At 44.0% G+C, this 22,052-nt stretch overlaps 1 protein-coding gene across 1 annotated transcript in view; it reads right to left on the bottom strand.

The window, feature by feature from the left end:
• TMEM132C (transmembrane protein 132C) overlaps positions 1-22,052 on the bottom strand; it is a 449,453-nt gene that overhangs the window by 32,312 nt on the left and 395,089 nt on the right. Inside the window, exon 5 of the mRNA XM_027567043.1 lies at positions 3,147-3,290. Within this exon, the coding sequence (XP_027422844.1) occupies positions 3,147-3,290 (144 nt within the window). The remainder of the gene's footprint in view (positions 1-3,146; positions 3,291-22,052) is intronic.

Genomic DNA, 22,052 nt, shown 5'->3' with positions numbered 1-22,052 from the left:
CTTCGACCATTTCCTCTTCTCCTCCCACAGGCTTTCGGGGTCTTCTGTAAAGCACTTTGGGATCAGGGTTACCATCAAGTCATAAACCACTGTTGGGTGAATTAAAAAAAAGCATCTCTTCTTTGAGACAGTACCTCCCACAGTCAAAAAATGGTCATAGCATATTGCCGGGATGCTTTACTGCCACCTACTGGAAGGTTTGTGTAACAATTTAGACATCCGTGAACGTGGCATCCACCGCAATGAACAATCTCAACAAAGCTGGGCTGCACGTGTCCGTTCTCGGGGTGGGGCTTGCAGCGAAGGCCTTTCCCACTCCAATCCTCCCCTTCCATGGTCTGTAAGGTTCTCTTCCATGCAAACACGTTGTTTTTAACTCCAGAGAGAAGACTGATTGCTACTTGTCAGACTCGATTTGGCGGGGAGGGGCAGGTGAGGCGGGAAACATCTGGATGCTTTCTCTTGGATATGTGTATATATATATTTTCTGGATATGTTTCTATTGATTTCAAAAAATACACAGAAAGACCAAATGCTTAATTTCTGGCTTCGAAAAACCCTCACTGTCTTATTCTTTGAGCAAGCGTTGTGGGCGCATGATCATGGTAAATGTTGGTAGGAAAGATCAAAAAGTAGGGTCCTTGCTTCAAGACAGTCTCAATTTATACCTCCCCCCCCCCCCCCCCCCCGTTACCTCCTAGTAACCATAAGCTTGATTTCTACATCTGTGACTCTATTTATGTTTTGTAGATAAGTTTATTTGTATCTTTCTTTAGATTCCACATATACGTGATGTCATGTGATACTTGTCTTTTTCTGACTTACTTCACTTGGTATGACTATCTCTGGGTCCATCCATGTTGCTGCAAATGCCGTTATTTCATTCTTTTCATACGGCTGAGTAATATCCTATTCTATACGTACCACATCTTCTTTGTCCATTCATTGGTTGATGGACTTTTAGGACCGGCTTCCATGTCCTGGCTATTGTAAATAGTGCTGCAATGAACACTGGGGTACTATATATACAACAGATAACTAACAAAGACCTGCTGTCTGTCTAGCACAGGGAACTCGACTCAACACTGTATAATGACCTATATGGGGAAAGAATATGAAAAAAAATAGATATATGTATGCTGCTGCTGCTGCTAAGTCGCTTCAGTCGTATCCGACTCTGTGCGACCCCATAGACGGCAGCCCACCAGGCCCTGCTGTCCCTGGGATTCTCCAGGCAAGAACACTGGAGTGGGTTGCCATTTCCTCCTCCAATGCATGAAAGTGAAAAGTGATAGTGCAGTCGCTCAGTCGTGTCTGACTCTTAGCGACCCCATGGACTGCAGCTTACCAGGCTCCTCCGTCCATGGGATTTTCCAGGCAAGAGTACTGGAGTGGGTTGCCATTGCCTTCTCTGAGATATATGTATGAAGTGAAGTGAAATCACTCAGTCGTGTCCGACTCTTTGCGACCCCACGGACTGTAGCCTACCAGGCTCCTCGGTCCATGGGATTTTCCACGAAAGAGTACTGGAGTGGGTTGCCATTGCCTTCTCCAGGAGATCTTCCCGACCCAGGGATCGAACCCGGGTCTCCCGCATTGTAGGCAGACGCTTTACCGTCTGAGTTACCAGGGAAGCATAGGTATAACCACATCACTTTGTTGTACACCTGAAACTAACACAACATTGTAAATCAACTGTACTCCAATAAAATTTTAAAAAAGGTAGTGTCTAAGGCAGGGATTCTCCAGGAAAACTTTCTTTTGGCAGGACAAAATGGTAACTTTCCTTTTATATTTATTTAAAAAATCAAAAAAGATTTTTTTTAATGGTAACTATCTTAGACCAGCAGATGACATAGTCTCCATGGAAACTTACTCAAAAGCAGCCACAGACAATATAGAGACAGATTTGAAAGAATGAAATTTTGCCATTTGCATCAACGTGGATGGACTTGGAGGACCTTATGCTAAGTGCAATACAGCAGACAGAGAAAGACAAATTCTGTATGATATCACTTATATGTGAAATCTGAAAAATACAACAAATTAGTAAATAAAACAAAAAATATGCAGACTTGCAGGCAGAGAACAAGCCAGTGGTTACCAGTGGGGGCAGGGGTAACAGGGATAGCAGGACAAAAGGATTATTATGGGATTATATGAAATCATGCATGTGAAACTTTTGAAAACTGCAAAATATTATAGAATTTAAAGAATATTTTCTTCAAAAAAATTTTTTAAAAAAAGAAATAGATTTGAGTGGTCATGTTTCAATGAAACTTACTTACAAAGCAGGTGGTAGGCTGAATTTGACCCAGTGTTTCTAATTTGCCTCATGAAACAGTGGTTTCAACAGCTGCCCCATGGTTCAGATGCACGCGGCCGGTGTGTTTTATATTTTATTTTTTGCCCATTGTAGTTTTCTTTTTTATTACATTTGTTGCCAACATTGAAAAACCGATGACTTTTACGAAATTTGAGGCATCTCTTGAAGGTGTACCAATCCTGAACTCACATTTATACACGGCCATAATTCTTTGCGATCCCATGGACTATAGCCTGCCAGGCTCCTCCATCCATGGGATTTTCCAGGCAAGAGTACTGGAGTGGGTTGTCATTTCCTTCTCCAGGGGGTCTTCCCAACCCAGGAACTGAACCCAGATCTGAGCCACCAGGGAAGCCCCTATAATTGGCAGGAGTTGACCATGGCTGCCCTTCCAGAAATGGGCTTGTCTGATTTACCACTTTGCTCACTTAAATCACCCGCTTGGTTACTGTAGGTACTTGGGTCTGACTTACAGTCCACAGCACACTTGATGACAACAAGGCTGGCATGATATCAAATTAAGAGATGGAAATGGGAAAGTTTAGTGAAGCCAGAAAGGTTGTGAACACAAACCAACCCACCAGACCTCTTATTTCACCAGGCTAACTTCTCTTGGTGAACAAGACGCCCCCACGAAGTTTCCACCAGCTCAATCCAGATGACTAATGGAATCACTTACTTTACACATTTTTTTTTTCTGGCTGTGCCACCTGGCTTGCAGGATCTTAGTTCCCCAACCAGGGATTGAACCCCAGCCCTGGCAATGAAAGTGCTGAGTCCTAACCCCTTGACTGCCAGGAAACTCCCTGGAATCACTTACTTTGATGACCTCCTCATCTGTGGACTTGCATTCCACGGACTCTGAGATATCTGTCACGATACTGTTCTCCTCCACGGTGACCACCTTGATGGGCATGGCAACTGTCTTTCCCGTGAGGATGGCGGTGTTCAGGATCTCAGTGTCCTGCGGGAAGAACGAGACATACCTGGGTCAAGGGAGCTATTTAGTTCTCTCGGAGACTAGGGGAAGCCTTCCACGGTGTGTGCCTCTCCTCGTTTAGACAAGACATGGCCACAGTTACCTTAGGAACCCGGGCAAAAGGGTTATAGGTGTCCTGCTTGCTAGACAGAAGATCATCTTAAAGTCAAGGACTCTATGTGCTGACCTGAGTGGCAAGTTCAAATTGTGTATTTTGGAGTTTTTTAGGGGAGTCAAATTTGCGGTTTAAAAACTTGATTTAAAAATGAATATTCAACAGTCTTATGGACACAGTGGGGCGGCAGGTGGGGTACGAATTGAGAGAGTATCATTGAAACATATATATTACCATATATAAAGTAGATAGTTAATGGAAAGTTGCTGTATAACACAGGGAGCTCAGCCCGGTGCTCTGTGACAACCTAGAGGAGTGGGATGGGAGGTGGGTGGGATGGAGGGGTTCTTCCCAGGTGACTCAGTAGGTAAAGAATCCACCTGCAATGCAGGAGACACAGGTTCAATCCCTGGATCAGAAAGATACCCTGTTGCAGGGCATGGCAACCCACTCCAATATTCTTGCTTGGAGAACCCTGTGGACAGAGCAGCCTGGTGGGCTACAGTCCACAGGGTCGCAAAGAGTCGGACATGACTGAAGTGACGAAGCATGCATGCATGGCTGATTCCTGTTGATGTACGGCAGAAACCAACACAACAGTGTAAAGCAATTATCCTCCAATTAAAAATAAATTTAAAAAACAAAATAAAAATGAATGTTCAAAACAGAGTCTGCAAGGCACAGCATGGGGATTTTTAGTATACTTGCTCATTTCTTGTTACGTCTGGGTGAATTGTCTCATTGTAATAAAGCCTGTCCTCTTTGTAGCCTATTCTCACAAATAAGTTAAATTTTTGTTTGATCAGATCCAGGTGCAAAATCTCATGATAGATTTGTAGAAAAAAATCTGGGACGGCGAGAAGCGCAAGCGCAGCCACAAGGAGAGCTACTCCGTGTACGTGTACAAGGTGCTGAAGCAAGTCCATCCAGACACTGGCATCTCGTCCAAGGCTATGGGAATCATGAACTCCTTCCTCAACGACATTTTCGAGTGCATCGCTGGCGAGGCATCGCACCTGGCGCATTACAACAAGCGCTCGACTATCACATCCAGGGAGGTCCAGACCGCCGTGCGCTTGCTGCTACCTGGGGAGCTGGCCAAGCACGCCATGTCCGAGGGCACTAAGGCTGTCACCAAGTATACCAGCTCCAAGTAAAAATAATATGCCTAGCCGCTGTTAAAGGAGAAGGCAATGGCACCCCACTCCAGTACTCTTGCCTGGAAAATCCCATGGATGGAGGGCCTGGTGGGCTGTAGTCCATGGGGTCGCTAAGAGTCGGACACGACTGAGTGACTTCACTTTCACTTTAGAAAGATAACCTGGTGCTAGGTGTTTCACAATTTACTTTTAGTTTATTTGTGATTGTCTTCCTAGTTTTCAACCATGACAATAAAAAAAATATGATGCAGAGACCAAGTAAAAGGCACACATCAGTGAGGTTTCAGTTGTAAGCAACAGCAGTTGCCTGGCTACTTTGTGCAGGAAAGTTCTGTGGAAGGTGGAATCACCAAGATGCCCATGTTCCAGTCTCCAGAACCTGTATGTCTGTTGCCTTATATGGTAAAAGGGACTTTGCAGTTATGATGAAGGATCTTGGGCTTCCATGGTGGTTCAGCTAGTAAAGAACCTGCCTGCCAATGCAGGAGCCTTCCAGGCTCCTCTGTCCCTGGGTTTCCAGGCAAGAATACTGGAGTGGGTTGCCATGCCCTCCTCCAGGGGATCTTTCCCACCTGGGAATCGAACCCTCATCTCTTGCATTTCCTGCATTGACAGGCAGGTTCTTTACTCCTGAGCCAGCGGGGAAGCCCCAGATACTCACTACAAGAGCAATCAAAGAGTTGGGTAATTTTTACCCCAAATGCCCATCATCACTGCTACATCTTGGCAACTGGCTTCCTTGCTTTGTGTAGCACACCAGTCTTCTCCTGTTGCCCCACTGTGGCCCATTCCCTTGGAGGTCTGGGGGCTCTGCTTTACCCTGTTCATACTGACTTCATGCAAAATGATTAGCATCACACCTCTCGTGTGTCTTATGATTTGCAAAGTGATGAAGAAAACGCCTTCTCTCTTAAATCTGTAGGCGCTGCCTACTGGCACTTGTTCCATCCTGTTCCTTATGGTCAAATGAAGATGAAAAGGGGTCTGTGGCTTTGGGATGGCTATTGGCACCTTTTACCTCTGAGTCAATTTCTCCCCATATCCCTCTCCAGAAATGCTGCTCTACTTTGAAGCAGGAGATGCAAGGAAAGAGATTTTCTCAGTTCTTCCTCCAGGGAAGCAATTGACACAGAAGTGACCTTTTGCATTAACTAAGCACACAGCTGAAAGAAAGAGCCCTCAGTTACAAAGGGGAGCGCCAGCCTCTCTTCGACGCTGGTGCCCACTGACCCTCTGCCATGTCTTCTCTTGGGTCCATGGGATTCCTGGAGCTGGAGTTGGAGCTGCCATCTGGGAAGCTTGGGTCCATGGAATTCCTGGCGCTGGAGCTGCCATTTGGGCAGCTTGTACATTGGCTATTACTGGTGCCAAGAATACTGCAGAAATTCCCCAAGTCCATTTTCAGGTTCATTACAGGTAATGTGCTCAGAGTTCAGTCTTAACATTTTCTTTCTGAGAATGGTCTTTGGCTAATGGCTTCATTAAAGCAGCAAACTCCCTCATGGATTAATTGTGATTAGCTTGCTAATGGTCGCTGCAGTTTCTCTCTCTCTCTCTCACACACACATGCACACACGGTCTTTCACCTGAGACTTCCTATCCCTACACTGAGTTACACCAAGATTAACACTGGTGGGTCACTAGATATTTTTCATGAACCAAGATCAACTTCAGGAGCACAAATGAACAGTCACAGAAATGCCAATATTTAAAATGGATAACCAACAAGGACCTACTGTATAACACAGGGAACTCTGCTCAGTGTTATGTGGCAACCGGGATGGGAGGGGAGTTTGAGGCAGAATGGATACATGTGTATGTACGGCTGAGTCCCTTTGTCCACCTGAAACTATCACAAAGCTATACTCCAAAACTTAATGAAAAGTTAAAAATAACAAAAATGCCAAATGAGTGAAGAAAGCATTGATCTTTGGATAACCTGGTTAAGCCACAGGGATGAAGTTCCTTGTATTTAAAAATTCCTTTCTAATCTAAAAAAATGATACAAAATGAGCTTATTTACAAAACAGAAATAGACTCACAGACTTAGAGAATGAATTTATGGTTATCAGAGGGAAACGGTGCGGGGAGAGATAGACTGGGAGGTTGGGTTGGACATGTACACACTGCTATATTTAAAACAATCAACAAAGACCTATGGTAGAGCACTCTGCTCTATACTCTATAATAACCTAAATGGAAAAGAATTTAAAAAAGAATAGATACACTGAATCACTTTGCTGTACACCTTAAACCAACACAACAATCTAAATCAAAGATACTTCACTATAAAATAATTTTTAAGTAAAAGAAATAAAGAAAAAGACTCCTTTCCTGATCAACCGCTTTGGTGAGTATTTGTTACTTGGTGGGCATGGGGAGTCTGGAATCCCAGATTCTACACTATGCTTTAATTTTCTATAGAGCCTTCATTATACTCTTATTGTTTGGATCTTGGTTTCTTCATTTTACAAATTAAGGGATTGGACCACATCATCCACGTCTCTTTCCACCTGTCAAATCCTACATAACCATGAAGATCCACCAGCCATTTAATGAACCCTTACTGTGCACCCAGCATGCTCTTGTCACTGGGTTATAACACAGTGAACCAGAGTGATAAGCCCCCATCCACACAGATGTATGGGATGGTGGGGGGTGGGAGGCACAAGCAAGCAGGCAACCACAATATTGGGTCTGTCAGGACTTTCTCATTCAGATCAGATCAGATCAGTCGCTCAGTCATGTCTGACTCTTTGCGACCCCATGAATCGCAGCACACCAGGCCTCCCTGTCCATCACCAACTCCCAGAGTTCACTCAGACTCACGTCCATCGAGTCAGTGATGCCATCCAGCCATCTCATCCTCTGTCGTCCCCTTCTCCTCCTGCCCCCAATCCCTCCCAGCATCAGAGTCTTTTCCAATGAGTCAACTCTTCGCATGAGGTGGCCAAAGTACTGGAGTTTCAGCTTTAGCATCATTCCTTCCAAAGAAATCCCAGGGCTGATCTCCTTCAGAATGGCCTGGTTGCATCTCCTTGCAGTCCAAGGGACTCTCAAGAGTCTTCTCCAACACCACAGTTCAAAAGCATCAATTCTTCGGTGCTCAGCCTTCTTCACAGTCCACCTCTCACATCCATACATGACCACTGGAAAAACCATAGCCTTGACTAGACGAACCTTTGTTGGCAAAGTAATGTCTCTGCTTTTGAATATGCTGTCTAGGTTGGTCATAACTTTCCTTCCAAGGAGTAAGTGTCTTTTAATTTCATGGCTGCAGTCACCATCTGCAGTGATTTTGGAGCCCAGAAAAATAAAGTCTGACACTGTTTTCACTGTTTCTCCATCTATTTCCCATGAAGTGGTGGGAACGGATGCCATGATCTTCATTTTCTGAATGTTGAGCTTTAAGCCAAGTGGCAAAAATCCAACTCAATTCAGTCTAAGCAAAAAGGCGACTTATTGCCTTGTACAACTCAAGTATCTGAGGGAAGATATCAGCTTCAGGTATTGCTAGAACCAGGTTCTCAAAACAAAACTGCAATTAATTCCTACATCTCTCCATCTCTTGACTCTTTCCCACTGTTTGGTTTCATCAATTAGTAAGCTATTTCTGTATAGTAGACCTCCAGCTATATTCTCCATGGCTCAAATCTGTGTTCTTCCATCAAAGAACTCAACAGCAAAAAACAAACAAAATCCCCAAATAGCCCAATTTAAAAATGGGCAAAGGACCTGAACAGACAACTCTTCAAAGACAATATCCACATGGCCAACAGACACATGAAAAGATGTTTAACATTACTAACCAGTGTAAATCAAAACCACAAAGAGATATTACTTCACACCTGTTTAGGTGGATATTATCCAAAAGTCAAAAGATGACTTGCTGGTGAAGATCTAGAAGAAAGAAAACCCTTATGCACTGTTGGTGGGAGTGTAAATTGGTGCAGCCACTGTACAGAGGGTCTTCAGAAAATTAAAAATAGAACAATCGTGTCATCCAGCAATCCCATTTCTGAGTATATACCCTAATAAGAAGAACTCACCATCTTGAAGGGTTATCCACACCCCTTGTTCATGGCAGTATTATCCACAGTAGTCAAGATATGGAAACACCTGAGTGTCTGTCTACAGATGAACAGACAAAGAAAATGTGGTATATATGTATACAGTGGAATACTAGTCAACATCAAAAAAGAAGAAAATCCGGACCTCCCTGGTGGTTCAGTGGTTGGGAGTCTACCTGCCAATTCAGGGGACCCAGGTTTGATTCCGGGTCCGGGAAGATTCCATATGTCTTGGGGCAACTGAGCATATGTGCTGCAAACTACTGAGGCTGCTCACTTGGAGCCTTGCTCTGTAACAAGAGAAGCCCGGGCACTGCAACTAGAGAAAGCCTGCGTTCAGCATCAAAGACCCAGTGAGAACAAAAATAATATAAATAAGTTTAAAAATTTAAAGAGAAAATACTGATATTTGTGATAACATGGATGAAACTGGACGATGCTTTGCTAAATGAAAAAAGTCAGACACAGAAGTCAAACACTGTGTGATCTCACTTATATGTAGCATCTGAAAAAAAAAGTTGTACTCATAAAATCAGAAAGTAGACTGGTCAGGGGCTGGGAGTTTGTTTATAAGATGGATAAGTTCTGGAGACCACACGTACAGCATGGTGATCATAGCTAATAACATGTATCGAATACTTGCAATTTCCTAAGAAAGTAGATCTAAAGTGTTCTCAATGTGCATGCCCATGCACGCACACACACATGGTAACTATGTGAGGTGATGGATGTGTTAACTGCTTGATTGTGGTTGTCAGTTCACAATGCACACATGTACTAAAACCTATACCTTATAAAAATGTACAATGGAATATTACTCAGCCATAAAAAGAATGAAACGATGCTACTGGCAGCAACATGGATGGGCCTAGCGAGCCAAGGACAGAGGCTTCAGGAGAAAACAGAGCTTCTGACACCCTTATCTTGGATTTCTGGCCTCCAGAATTGTGAGAAATTAAAGCTCTGTTGTTTAACCGCCCAGTCGTGTATTTTGCTACAGTAACCCTAGAAAGTAAAATATGTCCTTTAGCATAACCTGAGAAGGGGTCCTTGATACTTTGGAGAAGATGTATGGATTCTGTTGGCATAAAATCACAGAGGAGTGATGTTATGAGAGGCAGCCAATGTTTGTGTGTCTGGAGGGTATTATACTCCAGGGTTCCTTGGGTTGTGAATCTGGAATTCTGGGAGAGAAGAGAGGAGAAAAAATACCCAGTGGGTATGGGCTTGAGTCACTGAAGAAGAACCCTTGGCTGCCTTTCCAAGGTGGGCCTGGTGCCTTTGAGGGGGTGGGAAATGAAGAACTCCCACACCATCCTCGGATTCTTGTGAGTGAACAATTTTCAGGTTGGGTTGTATTTTTCTGGTTTCTCCTAATTACGGACATAGCTGTGGGATTACTGAAAACAACAGCACACAATGCAGAAGCAAGGGGATGGTGAGGAACCAGGCATGGACTGGGCACAGTATCCTGGTCTGACTGTAAAACTCTTCTGTCCTCTCCCAGAGACTTGGAGAGATGCTGTGCTGGGAAGGAGGGAACCTTTCCTGGCAAGTTAAAAATATGTGTGCGTGCACGAAACTGACATTGCAAGTTACAGATACGGGGCTGATTGCTCCCCACAAATCCTTTTAGAGTCGAGGCCAACTTGCAGCAATATGCCCGACACACTATTTATTTTAATTAATTAATTAACTGAGTTTTGGCTGCCCTGAACCTTCATTACTGTGTGCGGGCTTTCTCAACTCACAGTGTGCGGGTTTCTCGTTGCAGTGACGTCTCCTGTTTTTCGAGCACAGACTCTAGAGTGTGGGCTCAGCAGTTGTGGCACACAGGCTCAGTTGCCTCGTGGCATGTGGAATCTTCCCCAACAGGGGTCTAACTCAGGTCCCCTGAATTGCTTGGCAGGCAGATTCTTGACCACTGGACCACCAGGGAAGTTCCCCGGCGCACTATTTAAACACCTACAGTTGTGGGTTTTCTAAACCTCCAGCTGGACCTGGAAGAGTTCATTTTGTGCAGGACCAGCCAGGAGCAGGTGCTGCCTGCCTTCATCCTCTACATTGCGCTGCTCTGGAGGCCAGGCTGCGAGCTGCCTTTTCTCCAGGCCCCCTGAGGTATGAGATGCTCAGCATCAATGAATGGAGCCCTCCCTCTTGAAAGTAGGTGGGTGTACACCTCCTGTCCCCCAGCACACATCAGATTCCACTCATCAACACCGTTCCAGAGCCTTGCAGAACGTGACTAAGACAGAACTGTTACCTGGACACTTTTTGTGTTATTAAATGTTTGTTCTCTGCTTTTATTGGTTTTTTTCCCCCCTCTCTCCGCCCACTTCTGTCAGGAACCAGAGAACGGCTCTGTGTTTCTGAAAAGAATCAATCAAGTAAGGTACTTTTGAATCACTGTCATTTCAAACTTGAAAAAACCCCGAGGCTTCAGAGAAAACGCACTTTGTTTGATTTGCCCTCATAAATGTAAACTGGTTTGGCCACTTTCTGCAATTTTTTTTTTAACAAATTGTGGAGTTTTAATTTTTAAATAAATTGAGAAGACAGAATTGCTTCTGAAGGGTTGAAAAAGTTGAGGGTGTGTGAACTGATGGAAAAGATAAGTCCACAGACTTCCCTGGCAGTCCAGTGGTTAAGACTCCATGCTTCCAATGCAAGGATCACTGGTTAGATCCCTGGTCGTGGAACTAAGATCTCACATGCCATGTGGTGCAGCCAAGACAAGAAAAGTCCAAACGGCCAGGGGATGGGGTACTTATCCCAGGAGTGGGTGTGAAATGCCCAGAGGCTTCTCAAGGAGAGAAATAAGAAGAATGAAAATGTGTGATGTCCACTCAGTGCAATATTACTCAGTTGCAAAAAAGGGATGAAGTGCTGATATGTGGGACCATGCGGATAAACCTTGAAACACGTTAACTGAAAGCAGCCAAACACAAAATGACACCTATTATATGATTCCATTTATATAAAATGTCTAATTTTATGCAAATGCCTATTTGCATAGGCAAATCCACAGAGATGGAAAGCAAACTGATGAACTGATGGTTGCCAGGAGCTTGGCGGGGGCGTGGGGGGGTGGTGGTGGGAAGGCAGACTGGCTGCTTGAAGAGTATGATTTTTATTTTAGGGTGATGGGAATGTTCTGGAATTGTACAGTGGTGATGGCTGCACAACCTTGTAAATATATTAAGAACCATCCACTAAAGACTTTAAAATGGTACATTTTATTCCACTCCTGGGTATTTATCCAAAGAAGAGAAAGTATTCATTCAAAAAGATACACGTGCCCCAAATGTTCATAGCAGCATTTTTACTAATGCTACGATATGGAAGCAAACTAAGTGTCTGTCAACAGATGAATGGATAAAGAAGATGTGATACAAACACAAACACACACAAACAATGGAATATTAGACATAAAAAAATGAAATTCTGCCGTTTGCAGCAGCACGGATGGACCTAGAGATTGTTAAACTGAGTGAACTAAGTCAGACAAAGACAAATATTTTATGTTACCACTTACATGTGGGATCTAAAAATGAAACAAACTAATGAAGATAACAAAACCAGAAGCAGACTCACAGATACAGAGAATAAAGTATTGGTTACCAGTAGGGAGAGAAAAGAGGGAGGGACAGTATAAAAGTAGGGGAGTAAGAGGTACAGAGTATTAAGTATAAAATAAACTATAAGGATTTACTGTACAACAAAGGGAATATAGCTAATATTTTATAATAACTATAAACAGAGTACAACCTTCAACAGTTGTGAATCACTATGCTGTATATCTGAAACACATGATATTATATATCAACCACACCTCAACAAAAAAATTAAAAAATATTAAATATAGAAAATAAATAAACAATACCCTATAGGTCTGTCAAAAAATGGTGCATTTTATACTTATTGTATAAATTCATTGTATGAATTACATCTCAGTGTGTTAGTTGCTCAGTTGTGTCTGACTCTTTGAGACCCCATGGACTGTAGCCCACCAGGCTTCCCTTCTCCAGGGGATCTTCCTGACCCAGGGATCAAACCCAGGTGTCCTGCTTTGCTGGTGGACTCTCTACTGTCTGAGTTACCAGGGAAGCCCACTTTAAAAAGAGAAGGAAAAGTGTATGGGAGATGGGTTAGTACCAATTTACAATGCTGTGTTAGTTTCTGGTGTACAGCAAAGTGATTTAATTATATATATATTCTTTTTCAGCTTCCCAGCTGTCTCAGTGATAAAGAATCTGCCTGCCAAGCAGAAGACATGGGTTTGACCCCTGGGTCAGGAAGATCCCCTGGAGGAGGAAATGGCAATCCACTCCAGTGTTCTTGCCTGGAGAATCCCACGAAGAGGTCATGGCCAGGCTCAGACCTAGTTTTGCTTCTTGGCTGACCATGTGGCCTCAGATAAGTCGATCCATCCATCCATCCTCCGTTCACTCACCCCGGAAAAGAGACCAAGATAAAATGCATTTTCAGGTCAAGGATCAGATGCCTGGCCTTCTATACTGACACTGGGGGTTCAGATCTCATGAGAGGCTGAGGATGAGGCAAGTTTAATCTAAAATATTCCAGAAGGTATAAAACAACCTCTCTCAAGGGAAATCCTCCTACACTGTTGGTGGGAATGTTAAGTTGGTGCAGCCACTTTGGACAACAGTATGGAAGGTCCTCAAAAAACTAAAACTAGAATTGCCATGGGGTCCAGTAATCCCACTCCTGGGCATCTATCCAGACAAAACTACAATTTGAAAAGTTACACGCACCCTTATGTCTATAGCAGCCCTATTCACAAGAGCCAAGACATGGAAGCAACCTAAATATTCATTGAGAGATGAATGGGCAAAGAAGATGTGGCACCCATGTATAGTGGAATACTACTGAGCCATAAAAAGAATGAAATAATGGCATTTGCAGCAACATGGACGGACCTAGAGAGGATCATACTAAGTGAAGGCGGTCAGAAAGAGAAAGACAAATGTCATATGACGTCACTTATGTGTGGCATCTAAAGCATGACACAAACGAACCTGTCTATGAAACAGAAACAGAGTCACAGGCATAGGGAATAGCCTGGTGCTTGCCAAGCTGGAGGCGGGGAAGGTGGTGGTGGGAGAAGGATGGATGGGGAGTTTGGGATTAGCAGATGCAAAACAGTATGTGTAGGATGGATAAATAACAAGGTCCTACTATAGAGCACAGGGAACTGTATCCAATATCTTGTAATAAACCATAATGGAAAAAAAATGAAAAAGATTGGTGGTGGTGTATCGCTCAGTCATGTCTGACTCTGTGCGACCCCATGGACTGCAGCCCACCGGGCTCCTCTGCCCATGGGTCTCTCCAGTCAAGAATACTGGGGTGGGTTGCCATTGCCTCCTCCAGGGGAATCTTCCCGACCCAGGGATCAAACCCATGTTCTTCTGCTTGGCAGGCAGATTCTTTACCACTGAGCCACCTGGGAAGCCAAAAAAGTATATATATATATAATTAAATCGCTTTGTTGTACACCAGAAATTAACACAACATTGTAAATCAACTATATTTCAATAATAAAAAAGAAAACAATCTCTCTCAATGAGTATGTGCCTGGGAGTCATTTAGAAGTATAAACAGCATTTAATAATAATAATTTTCAAAAAGGTCCCATTTGGGGAGCGCTGCCTACACAACAGGCACTGCTAAACGCATTCATCTCTACCTCCAGCCCATGAAGCATGTGGTCTTATTTTGCCTGGTCTTACGCATGGGGGTGCTGAGGCCCGAGCTGGTTGAGTGCCGTGTCCAGGGTACACAGCCCCGAGGTGGCCTGGCCAGGTTTAAATGTGGACCTCCAGGGCTGAGACATGTGGTCTCTCCTCCTGCTCGACACTGAAGAGCTAGCACATGGAACAGAACTGCCTTGGTTCTGCCTCTGCTCTTTCTTTGCTGTGTTTTAAATTCTCCAAGTGAAGTCAGAAAGAGAAAAACAAATATCATATACTAATGCACACATATGGAATCTAGAAAAACAGTACTGATGAACCTATTTGCAATAGAGATATGATTAGGACTAGAGATGCAGATGTAGAGAATGGACCTGTGAAGACTGGGGGCAGGGAAGGAGAGGGTGGGATAAATTGACAGCGTTGCACTGGCATATATATACTACGAGGGGCTTCCCAGGAGGCGTTTGCGATGAAGAACCCGCCTGCCAATGCAGAAGACATAAGAGAAGTGGGTTTGACCCCTGGGTTGGGAAGATTCCTTGGAGAAGGAAATGGCAACCCACCCCAGAATTCTTGCCTGGAGAATCCCCATGGACAGAGGAGCCTAGCTGGATACAGTCTATCAGGTTGCAAAGAGCTGGACACGACTGAAGAGACTTAGCACCTAGCTAATTGACATTATTGCATAGCAGAAACCAACGTAACATTGTAAAGCAATTATCTTCCAATTTAAAAAGAAATTTAAAGACAAATAAAAAACTGATTAACCATGCTAAAATAAATAAATAAATTCCCCAAGCATCAGTTTCCTCAGCTGTGAACCTGGGGAATCATTAAGGTTGTTGTGAAGATTAAATCAGGTCATGTTTATGAATGGCCTGTCAGGGCTTGGAACAAAGTCCTAGCTGACTAAAAGGGTAGCTATTAAGCACAAATGTGAAATGTCTGGGTTGAGGCAACTGGCAGATGGAGAAAAGTCAGCATGTCCTCCTGAAACTCTCTTTTCTCTACTGGCTTTGGAGGGAGAGGCATAGAAAATATAATCAAATGAATATAAGACAGCACGTAGCAAGCACGTGAGCACATTGCCTAGAAGAACAGACACGTTAGCACTTGGGGGTGTGGAGGTGACTGCAGATGACGAGTTTCATGCTTTCCCCGAAGAAGGCGGCTTAGAGTGATTCAATGACTAGGACAGTCTATGGTTTACCGATTCACTGTCACACACTGTCAGGGCCGAGATAGACATTGCAATTGTGTATTGCTTCTTAGAATTAAAGACAACTTAACTGAATTCACTTACATTTTTGCAGGGAGAGGAGATATCTATGGGCGCCTTACCCCCGATACCTTTCTTGGCATGGTAGAATTTTACTGTCTGATCAACAAGATCCAGGGGCCAAATTCTGCCCATGGTCGATTTTTTATGTGAACTGGTGAGCCAAGAATGATCTTTACACTGGTCAAGGCTTAAAAAAAAATACACAGAAAGAAAATATACCAGACACTGTACTTGTCTCTGCAAAACCTAAAATGTTTACTCTCTAGCCCTTTACAGAAAAATTCTGCCAAGCTCTGAACAAGAGGATCATTTTCCCCAAATGATGGGGCTCTCGTGTTCCCAAGGGTGTTTCCTAACCCTCTGGTGTTCAAGTCTTTCTGCTTTGTAGAACTAAGCATGCTTTTAGGTGCCACCTCCTGCCGTTACCCTTACAGTTTTGTTTTCCTTCAACTGTTATCTCCGCTGATTCACTTTGTTTTCAGCTGCAGCTGACCATCAGCTCCGTGACTGGCATGGAAGCCTGAATTCTTGGCACAAACTGGATGGATCTGCATCTGGCAATAATTTTCATTGTATGTGGGAGACCCTGGGGCTTTGAACCCACAAGAAGGATGGCCCTAGAGCAGGGAAGCTTGTGTTAAGCAGGAAGAGGTCTTTGAATCAAGTTGATTTTGTGTTTTCTAATGTGCAGTCATGATTAGTTTTTCATGGTATGATAGGGCTTGGTTCTCTGCACACGCTTTTAGCTCAAGGAGGGTGAGTATAACTGCTTGAAAAATAAGAAGCCCCTACAATTGATCTTTCCAGACTTGAGCATGGTGGATAACATTACAAACGACTGCTTCAGAAGGAAAAGTGTATGACTAGACACACATACAGAGACTCAACGAGTGGTTATCAGTGGGACTGGGAAGGGGCAAAGGGAGGGGCAATATAGGAGTAGGGGAGTAAGAGGTACAAACTGTTAGGTACAAAACAAGCTAAAAGGATATATTGTACAACATGGGGAATAAAGCCGATACTTTATAATAACTATAAACAGAGTATGGAACAACTGACTGCTTCAACATTGGGAAAGGAGTTTGTCAAGGCTGTGTATTGTCACCCTGCTTATTTAACTTCAATGCAGAGTACACCATTCAAAATCCTGGGCTGGATTAATTCCAAGCTGGAATCAAGATTTCTGAGAGAAATATCAACAACCTCATGTACACAGATGATAACACTCTAATGGCAGAAAGTAAAGAGGAACTAAGGATCCTCTTGACAAGGGTGAAAGAGGAGAGTGAAAAAGCTGGCTTAAAACTCAACATTCAAAAAACAAAGATCACGGCATCCAGTCCCAATCATGGCAAATGGATGGGAAAAAAGGTAGAAGCAATGACATATTTTATTCTCTTGGATTCCAAAATCATTGTGGACGGTGACTGTGCCCATGAAATTAAAAGACACTTGCTCCTTGGAAGAAAAGCTATGACAAACCTAGACAACATATCAAAAAGCAGAGACATAACTTTCCCAATAAAGGTCCATATAGTCAAAGCTATGGTTTTTCCAGTGGTCACATACAGATGTGAGAGTTGGACCATAAAGAAGGCTGAGCACTGAAGAACTGATGCTTTCGAATTGTGGTGCTGGAGAAGACTCTTGAGAGTCCCTTGGACTGCAAGGAGATCAAACCAGTCAATCCTAAAGGAAATCAACCCTGAATATTCATTGGAAGGACTGATTCTGAAGCTCCAATGGTTTGGCACCTGATGGGAAGAGCTGCCTTGTTGGAAAAGACCCTAATTCTGGGAAAGACTGAAGGAAAAAGAAGGGGGTGGCAGAGGACGCGATGGTTAGACAGCATCACTGACTCAGTGAACATGAATGAATAAACTCCAGGAGACAGTGGAAGACAGAGGAGCCTGGCGTGCTGCAGTCCATGGGGTCACAGAGAGTCGAATGTGATACAGCGACCCAGTGACTGAACAATAAATAAGTGGAGAATAACCTTCAAAGTTGTGAATCACTATGTGGTACACCTATAACATACAAAACTGCACATCCACCGTACTTCAGTATAAAACGTATTCAAAAAATATGTATTTTTTGAGGAGCCTCCATACCGTTCTCCAAAGCGGCTGTATCAATTTACATTCCCACCAACAGGGCAACAGGGTTCCCTTTTCTCCACACCCTCTCCAGCATTTACTGTTTGTGGATTTTTTGATGATGGCCATTCTGACCGGTATGAGGTGATACCTCATTGTAATTTTGATTTGCATGTCTCTAATTATGGACCTAGAGTCTGTCAATACAGAGCGAAGTAAGACAGAAAGAGGAAAACAAATACTGTATATAAACACATATGTGTGAGATATAGAAAAATGTTACAGATGAACCTATTTGCAGGGCAAAAGTAGAGTTTTGGACGTACAAAGCAAACACGTGGACACGAGGGGATGGGCAGTGAATTGGGAGATTGGGATTGACATATATACTCTACCATGTGTGAAATAGACAGCTGGTGGGAAGCTGCTGTATAGCACAGGGAGCTCACCTTGGTGCTCTGTGATGACCTAGGGGATGGGATGGAGTGGTGGGGGGAGGTCCCAGAGGGAGGGGATATATGTATACATATAGCTGATTTGTGTTGCTGTAAGCAGAAACTAACACAGCATTGCAAAGCAACTATACTCCATTTAAAAAAAAAAAAAAAGTATGTGAGTAGGAAAAAACCCAAGGTTTCTTCCTCCATCTTGGCTGAAATGCAGTGGGTTGGGAAAACACACAGTACAGTTGGAGGAAGATTTGAGGCAGCTGGAAGCTCCCCCAGCTCATGTGGCAGGTTCTAGGAAGATCAGTCTGTGAGAAAGAGGTCTTTGGATTTCGAGAGAGAGAGAGGGAACAAATGTCCTGTTATTGGATGGCACCTCTGGAAAGAAGCAAGAGACAGTGGTTGTCTGGTACGACTATAGAGAAACAGCAAAGATCTCTGGACCCCAGTGGTGGCTTGAAAAAGGCAGAGGATAGACACATAAATTGAACAGGTTTGGAGGAAAAAAGCCCTAAAGTATTGTAGCCAAAAGGGGTTGGCTGGTACTCAATACCCATTATCTTCCTTTTCTTTGGTAACTGAACCATGAATTTTTGGCAGGTGGAGTGGGGAAGAGTACCCACCTCAGAGAAGTCTAAACTCGGTCTCTCTTGCCACTGGGGGTGACCACGGAATAGGGTTCAAGACCAGGGAAGCCCCAAAATGATTCTCAAAGTGTGGTGTCTGGACTAGTAGACTCAGCATTATTGGGGGACATGTTAGAAAAAAAAAAAAAAAACTCGGTTGCCATCCAAGATACACTTAGTTAGAAACTCTGACGGTGGAGCCCATTCAGCTTTGTTTAAAGTCTCTCCGGATGATTCTGATGCTGTTGAAAAGTTTGAGAACCACTGTTCTAGTTTAAATGCAAGCAGCAGCAATGTTCTGCAACATTTTTGGAAATTTGTTTAATGGGAGCTGGACTAGGTATGTGATATGTTCTTTTTGCCCTTTTCCTTCTTTCTGCTACCTGGAATACACACACAATGGCTGAAACACTAGCAGCCATCTTGGGCCATGAGACAAACTTGAAAATGAAAGCCACCCACAGCGGATTGTGGGGTAGCAAGACAGAGCAGTCTTAATCTCTGATGCCTAAGGAGTAGTCTTAGACTTACTTAAGTACCTGAGATAAACCATGTTTCAGCTACTAGTTTTGATTTTTTCCTGTTATACTGAACCCAATGCTACTCCATGTAGATATTTCTTTGTATGCTTGAGATGGTGAACAAAGATTATTCACTATACTTGCACACAACATTTCCAGTTTTGTAACCAGAAGGTGACTCCATGGCAAGGGAGCTAGATGGCTTGCACTTGGAGAATGGCAGGGAATGGTAGCAATCCTATTGTTTCTGCCTGGTGGTGGTGGGTACAAGGCTGACGACAGGGCTATTATGAGAGAAGGGCCAAGCAGAGATAGACAATTCAGTGTTAATTTACAGCACTAGGAATATTACTCTAAGAGGGCGCTTCATTTTCCCAATTCAAGGCGTCCTAGTTAAAATGATGCATGGTAGCCCAGCAGCCATGCTGATTAGTGAGCGTGCTTGAAATGAGGGTTCTGGATTCAGGGCACATGAGCCCAGGGAAGTGCCATCTGATTAACAGGCTGACTTTGTTAGGTGTGACCAGCTATTTACATAATCCTGTGATGAAGAATACATTATGTACACACACACAGGCATTGAAGGGGCGGCCTCTGGAAATTCCTCTCGCTAACGTAATTTTCCCTCTAACCAGGCTGAGTGCAGACACCCAGCTCTGTGGCAATTTTTCTCATCAGGGAGAGAAGGGAAACCTTATTACCGGTTGGTGTGCGAACCGCAGGCCTGATGGAGTGGGCTAGATTGGACTTGCTGACCAACTACACTGCCTGTTTCTCTCCCATTCCTAATGAAATGATCCCCAAGAGTTCTGTGCGATTTTGGAGGGTAGAATTGATTTTTAAAATGCTCCCAGAGATGCCAATGGGGAAATGCATGGCTGATGGGGAAACAGAAAATAATATTCTCATCATTTCCACTTTGCAACAGCTTTGGGATTTCCAAGGAGCAGTGAGGGCCGGGAGGTGGAGAGGTCAGGAAAGAGGAGAGGGTGTCTCCCAGGGGAAAGCTTTCTCTTCCTAACATTCCAGGGAGCAAGAGAAAAGGTCTCCTCCATCACTGACCCCACAGGTCCACCCACATTCTCCTCTGTCATCTCTTTGTCTTCACTTTGCAATTCCTTCTGGAAATCTCAGCACAATGGTCTCATGCAGCAGACCCCAACCTTTTTGGCACCACGGACTGGCTTCGTGGAAGACGGTTCTTCCACTGATGATGGGGAGGGGGATGGTTTCAGGATGATTCTAATAAGGAGTAAGCAACCTAGATCCTCGTATGCGCAGTTCACAGTAGGGTTCACACTCCTCTGCGAATCTAACGCTGGTGCTGATCTGAACAGGAGACTGAGCTCAGGTGGTAATGGGAGCAATGGAGAGTGGCTGTAGACACAGATGGAGCTTCACTTGCTAACCCACCGCTCACCTCCTGCTGTGTGGCCCAGTTCCTAACAGGCCAGAGACTGGTACTGGTCTGTGGCCCGGGGGTTGGGGGCCCCTGGTCTAGTGGACCAACGGAAGGTCCGTGTCCATAAACAGAAGGTATCTTAGCCCAGTGTTGAAATGCAGAGTGCAGCAGGGGGCTTTTGCAGCTGAGCCAGAAGAGCCTACTGGCTCGTTCACAGGTCCCAGGGGATGATCATAAATAATCAGACCTGCTTGTATTTATTGGGCAACTACAATGTGTCAGGCATTCACAGGAAACATCATCATCATCACCATCATCATTTATGTTTATGTCTGTGTTAATTTTCCAGGACCCTTCTTTAAAAAAAAAATTAAACTTGGGGTATAGGTGCTTTACAACATTGTGTTAGTTTCTGCTGTACCATCAAGTGCATCAGCTATATGTATACATATACCGCCTCCCTCATACCTCCCAATCTCATCTGTCTAGGTCATCACAGAGCTTCCTGTGCTCTACAGTAGCTTCCCACTAGCTAGCTATTTTACACATAGCAGTGTATATATGTCAACGCCATTCTAATTCTTTCCATCCCCCCATTTCCCCTACCAGCGTCCACAATGTCTGTTCACTACGTCTGCGTGCTATTCCTGCCTTGGAAATAGGTTCATCTGCACCATTTGTCTAGATTTCACATATACGCATTGGTTTAGTTGCTAAGTCATTTCCGACTCTTGTGACCCCATGGACTGTGGCCTGCCAGGCTCCTCTCTGTCCATGAGGATTCTCTAGGCAAGAATACTGGAGTGGGTTTCCAGTTCCTTCTCCAAGATATACGCATTACTACACGATATTTGTTTTTTTCCTTCTGACTTGTCTCTGTATGACAGTCTCAAAGTCCATGCATGTCTCTACCAACAATCTAGCGGTGTTTTTATAAAGGATCACAAACTGAGCGGCTTAAAATAGCAGAAGCTTCTTCTCTCACAGCTCTGGAGGTCAGAAGTCCAAAATCAAGATGCTGGCAGGACCACACTCCCTCTGAAACTGGTTGGGGCCCCTCACATCTCAGCCCCACAGGTTTCTCCCAGAGGATCCTTCTCTGCCTCTTCCAGCTTCTGGGCATGGTCGGCAGTCCTTGGAGCTCCTTGGTTTGTAGACACATCACTCCAATCTCTACCTCCATCATCTGTGGTCTTCTCCTTGTGGGGTCTATATCCAAATCCCCCCTTCTTATAAGGGCACTGGGGCTTCCCTGGTGGCTCAGATGTTAAAGAATCTGCCAGCAATGCAGGACACCCAGGTTCAATCTCTG

Source organism: Bos indicus x Bos taurus, chromosome 17, assembly GCF_003369695.1.
Source record: "Bos indicus x Bos taurus breed Angus x Brahman F1 hybrid chromosome 17, Bos_hybrid_MaternalHap_v2.0, whole genome shotgun sequence".
NCBI lineage: Eukaryota > Metazoa > Chordata > Mammalia > Artiodactyla > Bovidae > Bos > Bos indicus x Bos taurus.
This window is presented reverse-complemented; position numbering and strand designations above follow the sequence as displayed.